The sequence below is a fragment of the Furipterus horrens genome, unplaced genomic scaffold, assembly GCF_987537825.1.
Source record: "Furipterus horrens unplaced genomic scaffold, mFurHor1.1.pri manual_scaffold_1, whole genome shotgun sequence".
NCBI classification, from domain to species: Eukaryota; Metazoa; Chordata; class Mammalia; order Chiroptera; family Furipteridae; genus Furipterus; species Furipterus horrens.
Window position 1 is genome coordinate 42,412,262 of NW_028327171.1, and position 15,770 is coordinate 42,428,031.

Genomic DNA, 15,770 nt, shown 5'->3' on the forward strand with positions numbered 1-15,770 from the left:
TATTTATTTTTAGAGAGAGGGGAAATGAGAGAGTAAAAGAGAGAGAGAGAGAGAAACATTGATCAGTGGCCTCCTTCACGACCCCAACTGAGGACGTGGCCCACAGCTCAGGCATGTGCCCTGACTGGGAATCAAACCAGTGACCTTTCAGCCCTCAGGCCAGCAGTCAGTCCACTGAGCCACACTTGCCACGGCTAGCATATAGTTTTTAAAAAGAACCTATATTTTTCTGTCTTGTCCTAAGATAATCCTGTTTTTTCCCTGTTGGTTACTGGGAGACTTATTCCTCCCATTCTCCCCCAAACATACATAAAATACACCCTTTCTTTCTTAGAGAAATTGTGGTATGTTTATCTTTAAGACAATTTTGTGAATGTCCTCATTAATTTAAAAGTTACAAATGGGGTATGAAAATGAGTTTTGAAACATGCATCATCTGAATAGGAGAATTGCTTGTATTGGTTATTCTGGAAAATTGTTTTAGAATTACTCTTTTCTTTGACCATGCCTAACTAGAGTCACCTATTATATGATCCCAAATGAGTTTCCTTTTTCCTTTTTCTCTTAGTTCTTTTTATTTAAATTGTTGTAAAATTGACATAACATAAAATTTATCATCTTAACCATTTTTAAATGCAATTCAGTAGTGTTAAATATTTCAGGATGAGTCTACAACTTTTTCATTGTGCAAAACTGAAACTCATTAAACAATTTCCTTTCTCCTCTCCCTTATCCCTTGGCAATTTCCATTCTATACTTTGTTTCTGTAAATTAGTATCACTAGCAATAGTTCTTCTGTGACTGGTTTAATTCGCCAAGCATAATATTTTCAATGTTCATCTACATTGTAGCATGTGAGAATTTTCTTAAGGCTGAATAAGTTTGCATTGTATGAATATACCACATTTTGTTCATCCATTCATTCATCAGTCTGCAAATTTGGGTTGCTTCCACTTCTTGATTCTTGTGAATAATGCTGTGAACATAGTTATACTAAAAACCATTTTGTTTTTAATATTCTATAATAAATTCTAATTTACCTCTTTTACTAGTGCACAAAGCAACTCGCAGCAGCTTTTCATGAGGAATTTGTTGTGAGAGAAGATTTGATGGGCTTGGCAATAGGAACACATGGTAGTAACATACAGCAAGCTAGGAAGGTTCCTGGAGTTACAGCTATTGAACTAGATGAAGATACTGGAACATTTAGAATCTATGGAGAGGTAAGCTGTTCTCTGTCCCTCACCTAGGATAACTTTGCTATAACATTAACAATGGCTTGACATATTTTTTTGAATTTCAGTTTCCCAATGAAAACACTTCAAAATCAGTCATCTTAGTAATCATTATACATATATCTATGTGGGTTGAAGATGATTATTGTATTATATGGGGCAATGAAAAATTTTTGAGTATTTAATGTGTACTATTTTCAGAAATATCTTTAACTAACCGCTTCTAAGTTTAACTCAGTTTTATATACTGGTAATTTACTCATATTTTTTGCGTGCTTACTCTGTGTCAGGCCCTGGCAATTGTAAATAACATAATAGAACCACTTTGGTAGAACTTGAATTTAGATAATATTTTGTCACTGGTAATTGTGAAATTTGTGTTGACAGGAAAATAATATTAGAAATAAATAATTCAAAATTTTCATTGAGACCAACCTTCACATTAGAATAGATAGATAAGGTGTGGTTTTGGGTGATAATTTCAAGTCTTGACTTACCATACATAGCTCTTAATGAAAAGCTGAAGTCGTAAACCTGACTAAAGGCCTGATTTTTATTTCTGAAACCTTTAAAAGTGGGTAGTGTAACAAATAAGATGAAAAGCTCTGTAGTCATACTGCCTGAATTGGAATTCTGCGTATACCACTTTGGGTGGGCTTGGCAAAAGTTGCTTAATTTCCCCACGTCATTTTTCTCATCAAAAAATGAGAAGTATAATAGTGCTTACCTTCTAATTTATGAAGATTTAATATGCTTTAAAAATTTTATTGTATATGATATATGAGTACATGATACACTTGATCTGTGATTATTAAACAACAAACAGTAGAAGTGGAAGTTAACTTACTGAGAACTGTGAATTCCCTTTAGGGAGCTCACTCTTCCATCTATCAGTCTTCTAAAACTGTACCTATTATAAGTTAGGAATTTTAATGATCGTAGCAATAGGTACTTTATTTAATGCAGCTCTGCAAAACCAGCTTTTTAAAATCATTTGAGAGTGAAAAAATTGCAGACAGTATAGACAATATGAACAGTTTGTCTTGATATTCACCTGGAGATATTCAACATGGGAGAATGGACTTAATAAATATATTTAGGACTGGGTTTAAATTTGGCTAACACAAGTAAGTTAAACTCTTGCTCATTTTATGAGAAGCTTAAAAGTGGACCTTAGCGATATCTACATGTTTTTGTTCTAATGCTTTTTTCCTAGCCTCTTAATGATTGCTTTTTTAAAAAAGTGCTTCATGAATTCCTTAACCTGAAATTGCACTTTATTGGGCTTAGCTTGTTTATAAAATATAATGATTTAGATTTTCCTCATTTCTCACATTTTTGTTTTGGACTGTGGGATTTATTCAGGGTTTATTACATGTTTGTTTCTCTCTCCCGCCACCCCCACCCAGAGTGCTGATGCTGTAAAAAAGGCTAGAGGTTTCTTGGAATTTGTGGAGGATTTTATTCAGGTTCCTAGGAATCTTGTTGGTAGGTACTTTTACTACATGTTAAATAAGTTAAATGTTATTTAATTACATACAGAGACTTAATTTGAAAATTAGTCTTGTTAGGTATCTTGATAATACTTTTTATTTTTTCAGTAACAACCTTATATGTGACTTGTAACTAGTCATGGTAAAAAGTAGAGATAAAAATGTCTTCTGTAGAGGGTAACCCACTAATAAGACCCATGATTTTTATAACAGTTTGCCATTGCAGTTTTTCTTAAGCTAATTTATGCCTTTGGCTCTTTCTTTCTATTCCTGTTCACTTAATGTCTTGTATTATTCATATCAAAATTGTACTTTTTGAGAAGGTTATGATAATTTTTGTTTAGTGCAAAAGAGGAAGTAAGAGTGAACTCATAATAAGGTAATGAATAATAAAACGTATTAGTAGAACCCGAATAAATAATTATTGAGTTTTGCAAAGGCATAGAATAAGGAAAGATGTACATGGACAGGAGAGGAGGATGATGATGATGATATGAGAGGAGGTTTTAGTGTTAAGTTTTTGATACCACTAATGAAAGCTATTGTACCTATGCATTATAAGTTGTGACAAAAATTTCTGAAGCTTTAGTTAAATGATGATTATAGCTTGGAGTGAGTTGTTACTGATATCCTCTTTATCTGTGCTCTCTGTCCTTTTAAATGCCATTTGAGACAAATGGGAAAGCTTTGTCACATGTTAAATGCAGTGATTATCCTAGAAGTTTAATATGAAAATAAACATCACCATAAAGTAGTGAAATTTACTAGGAGAGGGATGAATTTTTATCACCTGTTATATCTCATCAGTTTTTTTTACCTTATTGAAATAATTAGGATCCATTTATAATTAGGCCTATTCTACCTTTAGGAAATGATCTCTTTGCTTTTGGGTTTTTTTTTTTTTTGTCAAGTTCTGTAAAACAATAAGAGCAAATTTAGTGAAAGAAAAATTGCCACTACAAAAAGAAACTTTTCTGGCCTATAACAACTAGTACATTCTGATACAATAGTCTACATAACCCAAGAATTTGGGTAATTTCTTTGTACTCAGCTGTTATGTAAAAAGCTTTTCAATTTTGCCCATTTGCTTAGTTAACGACATATTGCCAACTAAGTAAGCTGTACTTTGTTGTGGAAATCACTGTTCACTATAGACTAATTTTAATAAACATGATACAAAATGTTATCAGATGTTTATTGTCAAATGAAATCACCTTAGACAAGAAAGCTGCTTATGAAAATGATCCCCTTTTTTGTTTAAATTATGTTCAGTAATTGACATCTATCAGTACTAACATTGGTTTGCTTCTTTACAAAATGTAGTTTAACGTAGGTTTCTTCACTTGTAAAAATGATTTGGAGGTATGTATTAAGGAATCAGGGTTCTTTCCAACTCAGTAATTCTATGGAAGATAGCCTCGATCTTAGAGAGTTTGTATTAATTTTGAGTAAAAAGTCCAGATATTTTAGAAGAAAGGATATTGGATCTATTTGTACTTCTCTGATTCTTTATTCGTTTATTTTGTGCAGTGATGTTCGTGCCTGTCATGTCTCTTTTTTTCCTCTGTCTGTCTTGGTTGGCTTTGATTTGGGTTATTTGTGTACTCTTTAGGAAATCTATATTAGCAGCAACTATTATACGTTGGTGAAATTTCAGAAGAAGTATAAAGATTTCAATTGGTTGTTGTATATAATAATACTACATTTCCCTCCAAAATGTTTTATGGGTGAAGCAGTCTTTTGAAAAGTAATACATTTTTAGTCCAAGTGAAAGAAAAAAGAGGACTGAGGAGTAAAAGGGAATGAGGACTACTTGGTGGGTAAGTTCCAGAGAGGATTTCTTTACACATTCAGATTCTATGAGTTCTAGAACTTGACCATTCCCACCCCTCCCAAATCAAAAAATACTGTGTAAACATTGATTTGAAAATGAATAGAAAATTGCCACCTCCTAGAAGCTTTCCTAATCACTTCTCTACTCTGTCCCTTCAGCATTTTTGCTCAGTGCTCAATTTATACTACAGGTCTGCTTCAATTTATCAATATGCTTTGGAATTTAAACTGGAAATGATCAGTTAAAATTTTGACTATCTCTGGTGGGACTAAATAAAACTTGCAGGTAGGTCCTTGCCATGGACCCCAGAAGGGTGAAGGATGTTTACTCACCACTGGTATAGTTCACAAGAAGAAAAGGGCCAAGATTGGGGTGGGGCTGTTATGATATATCAACCTGATTTTTGTTATTTCGAAGGATATTTGCTTATTTTTAGCAGGGTCAAGGATGGCGTTGCTGCTTGAGCTTCACTGTGTTAACTAAGAAGGTTGCATTTATATGCTGCTGCTAGGGCTGCTCAGAGAAGACATGTGAATTCCCTGACCTACTCAATTTTATCTTTTTACTTGTTAATTGCTGTTTTTAAATTTAGGGTGGTTAATGGGGAAGGAAGTTTGAGAGTAGGGATAGAAAATCCTACAAGTGTCCTTGCTGTATTGAGCAGTTACTGTTGTTGTCGTTCCCTTATTCATTCTTTAATGGAAACTGTTCTCTCAGTCATCAATAGGAAGAACTTCCATTTTAATGCCTTTCAACTAAAATTAATTTATTGTGGAAATAGATTGCTGATTTGGTAAAAAACAAAAATTTTATATATATATATAGGGGAATTGGATTTAGTAATAGGGGCTTACTTAATAATAAATATGTTGCTGTTAATTTTATAAGGGATACATCATTTTGTATAGTGAAGGTACTTGAATATTCTGTAATCAGGTAACACTATCCAGTATTGGTTTGTTATTTTATGTGAATGTTTGTTGTAACCAATAAGTTCCTAAGGGGAAGAGAAGTCTTCATGCTCCACTTCTAGGTTGTCCTTTAATTATTGGATATTTAATAAGTGTTGTTTGACAGACTTAAGTATGGAGAAGGTTAAGGATTTGGATTTTATGTCATTTTATAGTATTTCGTATTAGGAAGAAAGCATAGCATATGCATGCTGTGTATGTATTTGTATAGCTGTGAGGGACTTTAAAAACATATTGGTGTAAAGTGTTATACTTGTTAAATGTAAGCATTTAATTTCCATGAGGAGAATATTTATTTTAAAAGTTATCTTCAAATCATAGGTGTCTCTTGAACAAATAGAAATTTGAAAATAAAATCAAGATTGAACTTCATTGTTTGAATAATTATATATAATGGATAAAAATTGGTATGATTAATGCCAAAATAAAAGTTTTGTTCTTGCCTTTGTTTATGTATACAAGCTTTTGAAATGAGTTGGACTAGATATTTTAAAAATATAAAAATGATGTAGAACATCTTTAAAAGATGTTCAGACTTTGAAAATATTTTCCATGTTGAGCAGCATTGTTGATCCAGTTAATAATGTCCTTAGGTATACTGAAGAGAAGGAAGTTTCTGCCAATGATAAAATTTTTCAGTAGTCATTAGGGATGAGTTAATTGAGAGTATAAAGATAGAACATTGCTTGGTTTTTATAATTTAATAGCAAGTCATAAATTATTTGGATAGCTGCTGAAAGGATAGAAGTATTGGTTTTTAACTTACCATTATATTTGTTTTCTTTTATTAAAGGAAAAGTAATTGGAAAAAATGGCAAAGTTATTCAAGAAATAGTGGATAAATCTGGTGTGGTTCGGGTGAGAATTGAAGGAGACAATGAAAATAAACTACCTAGAGAAGATGTAAGTATTTAAAATGTTTTTTTCATGTTCTTTTCTTGGCGTGACTTAGTTATATTGTATTTTGGAAATCATTTTATGAAATTATATGTTAGTGAATTACTTAGAAAGTTATATTTAGTGAGCTACTTAAACTCTGGTGCAGTGGATTTTAAAATAAAAAAAATTATGTCCTGGCCTGGCCTGTGTGGCTCAGATTGTTGGAGCATCCTGCAAACCTAAAGGTTGTGTTTACTTCTGGATCAGGGCACATGCATAGGTTTTGGGTTCAGTCCCTGGTTGGGGCATGTATGAGAGGCAGCTGATTGATGTTTCTCTCCCTCTCTGCTTCCTTTACCCTCTTAGGGGGAAAAAAAAAGAAAAGAAAGAAGTGAAAGTAAAACTAAAAAAATAAAATTATGTACCTTATGGGTTTTTTTTTTTTCCTTTCTTTTTTTGCATACTTAGAAAACAAGTCATCTTTTAACTGTGGGCCTTGGGTTCTTCATTGGTTTCTCAGTACTTAGGCAATTTTTTGACTGAAGACTTCCATTTGATAACCTTAACAGTTCTTTTTTGTATTTGAATGTAAAGTGGTTCAATTTGATTCTCAACAAAACAGTCTCTTATAAAAGAATTCTTGATAACACTCTCCTTGACATTCTAAGAGAATCTGAAAGCTCTGGCCATTTATTAATTGAAATCTTTAAGCTTTTATGTTGCTATTTTGATACCAACTTTTCTGAAATTTCTTTTCAGTTATTCTTCTCACATGTTGATATTTTGTCCACAGTGCTGTTCTTTACTCTTCATTTATCAGTGTTAGGATCTCTTTCCTTTGTGGCTCCAGCAATCAACCCCGTATTATAGGTTGACTTAAACCTTATATATCTCAATATCAGGCAAGCATTTTCCTCTAAATTATCTTCCACCATTATACTCACAGCTTCTTCAGTTTTGCATAGTAGATCAGTTTTGAGAGTGTGTTAGCCTGTTGAATAGCCTAGATAAATAGCCTCACATCAGGGATGTTGTAAAAATGCCTATCAAAGATAGTCATTTCCTTTTTCATTTTAGTTAGAATGTGGAGGTAAATCCACTTTTAAAAAGAATGGAGAAAAACAATTCACCTAGCACTATCCAAGTAAGTACTCCTGGCTCAGGCTGATTTCATCTTGAACCATTTCCAGAATTGCTGTAAATCTCTAGTAACTTTTACTTATTCTTAGGTAAATGTTCCTTCCCTTCCCACCATTTTTTCATGACTTTAAGATGCCTTGACGTAAGGAATAAAATTAATGGTGTCATGCTATTGTAATTGGCACTTTCCCTTTTTATACTTAATATATAAAATAATGGAGATTCATTAGCATACAACCACTATTTGAATTTGGTCTGACTATCAAGATGTTCACTGCTAAAGGCCATTAAAAGACTCAATTATAAATTTCTTAGCTTGATACTAACATCTAATATTTCCTTAGCTCAATTTATCCCAATTGCTTTCTAATATTTATCATCTTGTTGCAAGTGAATTCTAAAAAATTTACACTCTTTGATGTTTGTAGTTTTGGTCATTGTTATTACTGTTTCTGTGCTAGGGTTAAATTTAAATGTTTACAGAAACCAAGCAGATTATGTAAATGATTAAGCAGGTTGGGATGTACTAGGCAGGGATGGGAGGGGAACCCAGTGCCTTTCTGTAAAAGAAACAGATGCTACTCAGCTTTAATCTGGTTGACAAGTGGGACTGATAACATTGTGTTGCTATATCTTCTGATAATTTTAAAGGAATCTGGAAATCTGTAATACTATATAGAATTTTTCAATTTTTGGAACATTGAATGTTAAAACAAATCCTAAGGTTGGATTGACTTATTTCACACCAGCATCTCACAGTGTAAGCTGTCTAAATCCCCTGGAGACTTTATAACTTTGTTTCTTCAGTCTTTGGTGACTTACCTATGGCCTGTGATACCTTTCCCACATGTAGTTGTAGTAATTATTGTCTGTATAGTCGGGTATTTAATGATTTTCATTAAGCTTTATATATTTTTTGGTTAATCTTATATCTCTAAGGTTAAAAACTTCTTGAAGTCAAGAAATCAAATCTGAATTCTCATTTTCTTCATTTTTTCCTAGCTCAGTGAATTTTATAGAGTAGGCACTTTATACTTTAACTTACTTAAACTTTTTTTAAGATTAGAGTTTTTAGTTTTAAAAGGAATGTGTTTAGAATAGCACAGAGGGAGTACAAGGTGGGGGGGTCCCCCCAAAACCGGAATTATCTTAAGGAGTGAAGGTCCTTTGTGGTGCAGACTTCTTCCACTGTGTGAGTGGTGAGTGTTCTAGGAATCCATCTGTATCAGTGTACCAACTGGTGGTGTGAGAGGCTACATTCAGCTTCAGTGATTTTTTTTTTTTAAGACTTATTCAGTGCATTTGCCCGTTCCACATGATGGATGATTTACAAGTGCACCTGCCCACACCATGCTGAGTCTTCAGCAGTTTTTGTCCCCTGTGTCCCACCCTGCCTATTCACTGGATCTCGCCCTGAATTACTTCTTTTTGTTTCCTCGATGAAAAAAGTCCTCAAAGTGAAACGTTTTCCTGCTGTGGAAGAGGTGAAACAAAAAATGGCAGAAGCACTAAAAGGCATCAAAATCAACAAATCAAATACTGTTCTGAGCAGTGGAAAAAATGTCTGGATAGGTGTACTCTTATCTGAAGGAGAGTACTTTGAATGTGGCTGAAATTTAAACATGTAAGAATACACAGTTCTTAATAAATTCCGGTTTTTGGGGTCCCCCCTCCTATAGTGTGAAAAATAAATTATCTTACATCCTTCCCATGTCTCTCCTTTTCCCATCATTCCTTTAGATTTTTGACTTGTCAGTTGCATTTTCATGTCTGTTTTGCTATTATAAACATTGTTGCAGCAAACATCCCTGTGACTGGTGAATAAATTCCTGGAAGTGGATTTGTTAGATCAAAGAGTATTTGGTATTTAAATATTGAGTTCTTGTTTAATTTTCCCACACGTTTCCTCCACTAGTATAGGAAAAATGTCTGTTTTCCCCATATCGGTTGATACTGAGTTCTATCAAATTTAATTTGTGCCATTCCATAAGGTGTACATGTTATCTTTCCATATACTTAAAAGACATTTTTATGTGAGGAGCTTGTTTATTCTTTGCATATTTTTGTCTTTTTTTATTCTACTGAGTTATAAGAGCTTTTCATATTGTAAGGAAGTTAGTCTTCATATGTTTCTTTTGATTTTTTTTTTCTGTGTATATATAATTTTTTACTTTACCGAATTTCTTTAAACTTATAGTTTATGTATGGCATGGCTTGCAAATTTTGTGTCATGCTTGGCAGGGTCTCACTCGTAGATCATTCAGAAATTCATTTATATTTTATTGTCTAGGGTTTTTATTTTGTTTGGTGTGTAAATTTTTCAGGTTAGAAAACCTGATACAAACTGATACTTAAAAAATAATTTCTTAAATTTTTAGCACATTTAAATGCTGAATTGTAGTGCTAATTGGAACTTTTTTGGTGTAGTGTATCAGGAGTGTATCCAGCTTTATTTTTACTGAGTGCTGGTTGATTGCCTCAATGCTATCTATATATTAAATATGGATAATTAGTTTTTAGCAAGTTTAAAAAATGAATAATTTTACTGAAATAACTGTTACAGGTGAATTAATATATTCAGTAATAATTGTTTATTCTTGAAATTTTTTCATATTATGGCTTTATAATAGCCATTAAATTATGTATCTTTTTACTTCTCCTTTTCTTTGGCAGTAAACATTGGTGGTAACATTTCCAGTTCAGGGTCAAGGCACTGTATTTCTCTTATTCCCTGCAGATCATCTGTCTGGAATGACTTTCTCTTCTTTATGTACTTGGTAAAATCCTATTTGTTTTAACATCCACGTTAAGTAACAGTAATATTCTTATGCTTTCCCCTAAGTTTCCAAATCTGGGGAGTGGCACAATTTGCTCTTCTATCATGCCACTAATGGCTATACAGTGGGATTATTACAAGAATGTTTAATATCTTTTCTGAGATTGTGATGGCCTTTAGAGCAGGGATTTCATGTATCTTTATTCCTTAACATAAAATCTGGAAATTAACAAGTGAATGTTATTTTGAATTAGGTAACTGGACATGAAATTGGCTGGCAAATTTTATGACTTTGGGCAAATTACTTTCTCAACTATAAAATTGGGACTTTTAAAAAGATAGAGATTTAAATTAATATAGTCCCAGAAATACGATTTATGCTTACTTAAATCTTTTTCTCACCCGCCTGGATTTATTTACTTTGCATCCTCTCTTATCTGCCTGTGAATTCCTGAGGACAGGATCAAGATTTCCTCACTTGTAAGCTTCAGTTATATTCCCTTGTTTCCTGTTTTCATATTTTTTAATTACTTCTTGAAGGTCAGTCACTACAGCTTTCTGTAAGTTCCATGATAGCTGTGCTCTGTACTTCGTCCTTAACACCTGCCCTGGTGTGTTTCTTTCTACTTTGCAGTTTCCCATATCTTAAAAATAAGTCATAGAGTAGTTTCTTATACAGAATCAGAAGTTCTTAAGCTACACTTAATTTCATAACTGTTAGGAACTATTCGGTAAAATCAAGAAAATGAAGACAGACACTGAAACCATTTAGGTCCATTTATTTATTTAGGCTTTACTCGTTCTTCTTAGCAGTAAGCTGGAAATTATTTTATTTTTTTAGAAAGAAAAACAATTAGTTAACCTCTAATTATCTTTTCTTCCAACTTTTTTTTTTTTTTAACCTCTTTTGAAAGCAAAGTAAACTGGGTCTTGGTTAATCCTTAACTTGCTTTAATACCTGTGACTAAGTCTTTGTTTTGTGTGAATATGTATACTCTGTACGTGATACTTATGTTAATGGTTGAAAAGCATTCCCTCCAAAACACAGAAATTGAAGGTTTTGTTATCTGAGCACATTAAAGGGATAACCTATCATTGCTGAAGCGATCGATATATGTAGTCTGTAAATTCATGCCAGTTCGAAGAAAAAATTGTTCACTAGTTGGTTTTATATACTTAGAAAATTAGATTGAATTAGAAATTTAAAAGCCTGATGTAAACTGGTATTTAAAAATAATTTCTTAAATACTAAGTTGTGCAGATATGACAAGTTTTTGAAAATATCAGTATTTCAAATTATATTTTTTAGTAGTGTATTTTGAAATTGAAGTAAAATAGATGTAAATTGCTGTATGTCTCAGAAAAACTTTTTAAATTATATATTGGTATGTCAAATTTAGGCAAGAACTTCGTTAAAATATTAACTGCTCAAGGACTTTATGTTTTCTTACAGGGGATGGTTCCATTTGTATTTGTTGGCACTAAAGAAAGTATCGGAAATGTGCAAGTCCTTTTAGAGTATCATATTGCTTACCTAAAGGTTTGTATGCTGTTCACGTTTATATCATTGTTGCTCCCTACATTAAACTTTAAATTAATTTGGTATTTGTAGGAAATTTCAAAACTTTACATATTTTTAATTTAGGTTTAGATATGCCTTGTTTTTCTATGAGAATTTAGAAATGGTCCTTTGCCATAATAAAGGGATTTGCCTCATGCATGTTGTTTCTCTTTCCCTTACGTTTCTTTCCTTACTGTTTAAGAAAAGGTTACTCCTTAGTTCCTATAATTTTGTCTGTTGTCACTTACGTGCTTACCTGTTCTGTACTGAAACTATTTTGTTTTTACCTTGATGTTTTACATGCAAACAAAGCACAGACCAAGAGTGTGAAGATAGGCTTTCTTTGTAATTGGTATCAAAATCAGATAGTAGACCGCATTTTTTATAATTTTTAACCATTGTTTCTAATGTAGTCTGTTGGACTTGATAAATAAAGAGCAAGAGTTTTAGAAAAGAAATGCTCTGTAAATTATTAAAAGTTGGATTTGTCATTTTCCACTGTTCCTCTTTTATTCCTGCTGTGTTTTTCTTGGTTAGAGTATAGTGACTTCCTCAACTGCTATGTAGTATGTTTTTCTTTTAGTCACTTATCATTGCTGCTATATCAATATTTTGAAAGCACCCCTGATAATCTCATTCCTTTCGTTTAAAACTTAACATTTTATAAGTATCAAATCAGTCTGGCATTCCAGGCCCATATTTTATCTTCCAGTACTCTACTAAAGTGCTCTGCTAACTTTTATAAAGCCAAGAGCTTTGTTTAGACACCTTAACTTCCTGTGATGACCTCAATTACTGAATGGCCAAGTCCACTAGTTTATCTAGATCACAACTCAAGTGTCATTATTTTGATAGGAAAGTAGGTTATTAATGGTACCTCTCATAAAAGTTAACTGAACCTCATTTAGTAGAGTTAACTCCTTCAAAGCTAAATTTGGTAATATTGTGTAATTATTAGCTATTTAATAAATGGGTTATTTTAATGCTTGTCTGTTGAGCATCTCCTTGAAGATGTCTTTTTATTTTATTTTTTTACATTGTATATCTGTAGCATTTAGCATGGTTGGCACACACATGCTAAGGCATCAGTAAATTATTGGTGAATTGAATCAGCAAGTGACTTGCAGGTTGTGTTTACTAGGAGCACAGTTGTATTTGACCAAATACCCAAGATCACAACTTCTTTATTGGTAGGGAGTATATAGTTCTAGCTTTACGAAGACACGAAGTTACAAATAAGATTTAACCTTTATTGTTTTGATTATAGGAAGTAGAACAACTAAGAATGGAACGCCTACAGATTGATGAACAGCTACGACAGATTGGTATGGGTTTCAGACCTTCTTCCACCAGAGGGCCTGAAAAAGAGAAAGGATATGCCACTGATGAAAGTACCATCTCTTCTGTACAAGGTTCTAGGTCTTATAGTGGAAGAGGCAGAGGTCGTCGGGGCCCTAATTACACCTCCGGTTATGGTAAAAACAATTTTTTTTTTTTTTTGGTACTAGTTCTAGTTTAGGTGCTCCAATACATTTTGCTTAATATTATTTAGTGAGTGCCTCACTTTATATTGACTTTGAGGGTAGTGGATAGTTCTGAGATACATGTCTTAGTTGTAGTGATGGCATACTTTACATTAATGACAGTAAGAGGTATGTAATGTTCAAACAACTGTGTAATGAAACGTTTTTGTTAAGTTGGTGGTTCATGATCATAAAACTTGTTTTCCAACTATTTCCCTGGTACAGGTATGTACATTTTCCAATAAAAACCTAGTAATGGTGGTGATACTGCTATCATCTTTTGCTTACCTTCTGGGAAAAGGGAAAAATATACTAACCACTGAGCCGAGATTACATATAGCAAATATGTACTAACTTTTAAAATATACTTTATTGGCTCATTTAGCAGTTCTGAATATTAATATCCCTGGAATTATTTTGTGAAACATAGCATTTCACTAAAGTGAGGGCTTTAAAAATCATTTTTAACATTTTTCTAAAATATGCTTAGTTTAATCTGAAGATGGGGTCTAACCCATATAGCAAGGGGTCAGTGGATGGGGATGGTCAGTAATTGTCTAATCCTAAATTCTCACTTATTCTTCTTCAGCTTTGGAGTTTTCCATTTTTCTACATTTGGACTTGGAGCTTAGCAGTGACCTCGTTTTTTTCCTCCCTCATTCTCTTTTCCCTTTTCTCCACTACATCTGCTCATTTTAACTGCTTTTGGGGAAAAAAAATACTTGATATCCAAATTCTATGTCATGTTTAATTGAAGTATCATTTAATGTTGCCAGTTATGCTAAATTTGTATTTGTACTGTTTTTTATTTGTTGTAGAGTTTGAAGGTTAATTTTTCCTTCCCTTTTATATCCTGATTTCTCGATGTTTTTAAAGTTACTTTTAAAGTTAACCATGTATTAAATCCTGAAAAGCAAATTCCAGTAAAGTAAAATTGTTTAGCATGTGAAGGACTGAGAGTTGTGAACTACTATTATATTCCTGAAAATACATTTAATACAAAATAAAACTAGTAATTAAATAAAAGTTAGTTATATACTGAATGATTTTAGAGGTACAAATTACTAATACAAATAATCAGATTTGGCTTTTTAGATGATGAGGTTTAATTCGTTGAAGAATTTTATAAGCCTCTGTGGGAAGTCAAGTCAGATTATTGATAAGAGATCATTTTTTGGCAAAATGCTTTTGTTGAGAAGCTACTAAATTTATATGAGAGTGGTAGAGGAATATCATCTGGACTGAGGAAAGCTATTCAAATTGTTCAGTAGATGGCACTCTTACCTCTATAAATTTTTCCAGACTAGTAACATTGCATTTCTTGAAATAGCCAAGGAATTTAAGTGGACTTAAGAGAAATAAAATCATTTGAATTTGATTCTAGATGTTTTTGTCCACTTGTATCAGAAGGAGTTTTAAGGAGGTAATACATACAAGCTGTGTAAGAAGCATTTTCTCAATATAATATCTCTGAAGTTGGTATGTGTCTTATAATGGATGATGTCTTATAACCTTAATTGACAACACTTTTTTAGTGGCACACAAAATATGTCTTAGAATGTGAATGGATGGCATGTGAATTTGATAAAATGCTTTAGCTATTAAGTTGTGATCATTGAAAAGGATCTGAACCATTCTCGTAGATGATTTTAGAAGTTTTAGGGGGAAATCTGATTTAAAATCCTGTTAAAAACATCTTTTTATTTGTTGGAGATACTGAAATTGAATCAGTTCTTTGAATTGTTTTCAAAGCTTTTAAAAAAACATTTGTAAATAAATTCCGAAGTTCTTATACATCTCAAAGATTTTTCTTCACTACAGTACTCATGAAATGATAAATTGCCCTTATTCCAGCAATATCAGTTGTTAAAGTTCTTTTTCGTATTGGAAAAATAAGTGTTTGGGAGATTCATGCTTTTTTGTGAGACTCTTATCCCAATAAAGTATTAAATATGTATAATAGGAACTTGCTCTGTTCTTCCTAAAATATACTTCTGACTAATTATTTAATCCATTTTTATATAATTGACAATTTACATCCATATTTAATGGCTTGTGGAGAAAAAATGATTCATTGAGTTATTTTAAAGGAGAAAGGAAGTTGGTAGGCTCCTTCTTCATCTGTCAAACTTCACATTTTATTTCCTGCACCTTAGTACTTCTAACTTTCTCATCCAAAGAGCTCTTGTGTTTTGCTTTTATCATCAAATGACAGTGGCTTTTAAGTGTAGGAAACTTAGAGTTTATCATGGAATCACTCTTATTTAGGACTTTAGCAAAGGAACTTCAAAATCATGCACCAATTTTACTCAAGAGAAAACGGTTATGTTCATTGGTACATTTCTGGGGCATTTAGAG

At 32.5% G+C, this 15,770-nt stretch overlaps 1 protein-coding gene across 5 annotated transcripts in view; it reads left to right on the forward strand.

The window, feature by feature from the left end:
* The window catches only part of FXR1 (FMR1 autosomal homolog 1), a 55,195-nt gene that overhangs the window by 29,412 nt on the left and 10,013 nt on the right, over positions 1 to 15,770 (forward strand). For 3 of the 5 annotated variants that reach the window (XM_090274301.1, XM_090274310.1, XM_090274339.1), the window contains exons 8-12: positions 1,053 to 1,223; positions 2,645 to 2,723; positions 6,327 to 6,436; positions 11,782 to 11,868; positions 13,157 to 13,364. In XM_090274301.1, the coding sequence (XP_090130427.1) occupies positions 1,053 to 1,223; positions 2,645 to 2,723; positions 6,327 to 6,436; positions 11,782 to 11,868; positions 13,157 to 13,364 (655 nt within the window). The remainder of the gene's footprint in view (positions 1 to 1,052; positions 1,224 to 2,644; positions 2,724 to 6,326; positions 6,437 to 11,781; positions 11,869 to 13,156; positions 13,365 to 15,770) is intronic. The other 2 variants (XM_090274320.1, XM_090274330.1) reach the window with 1 other exon arrangement.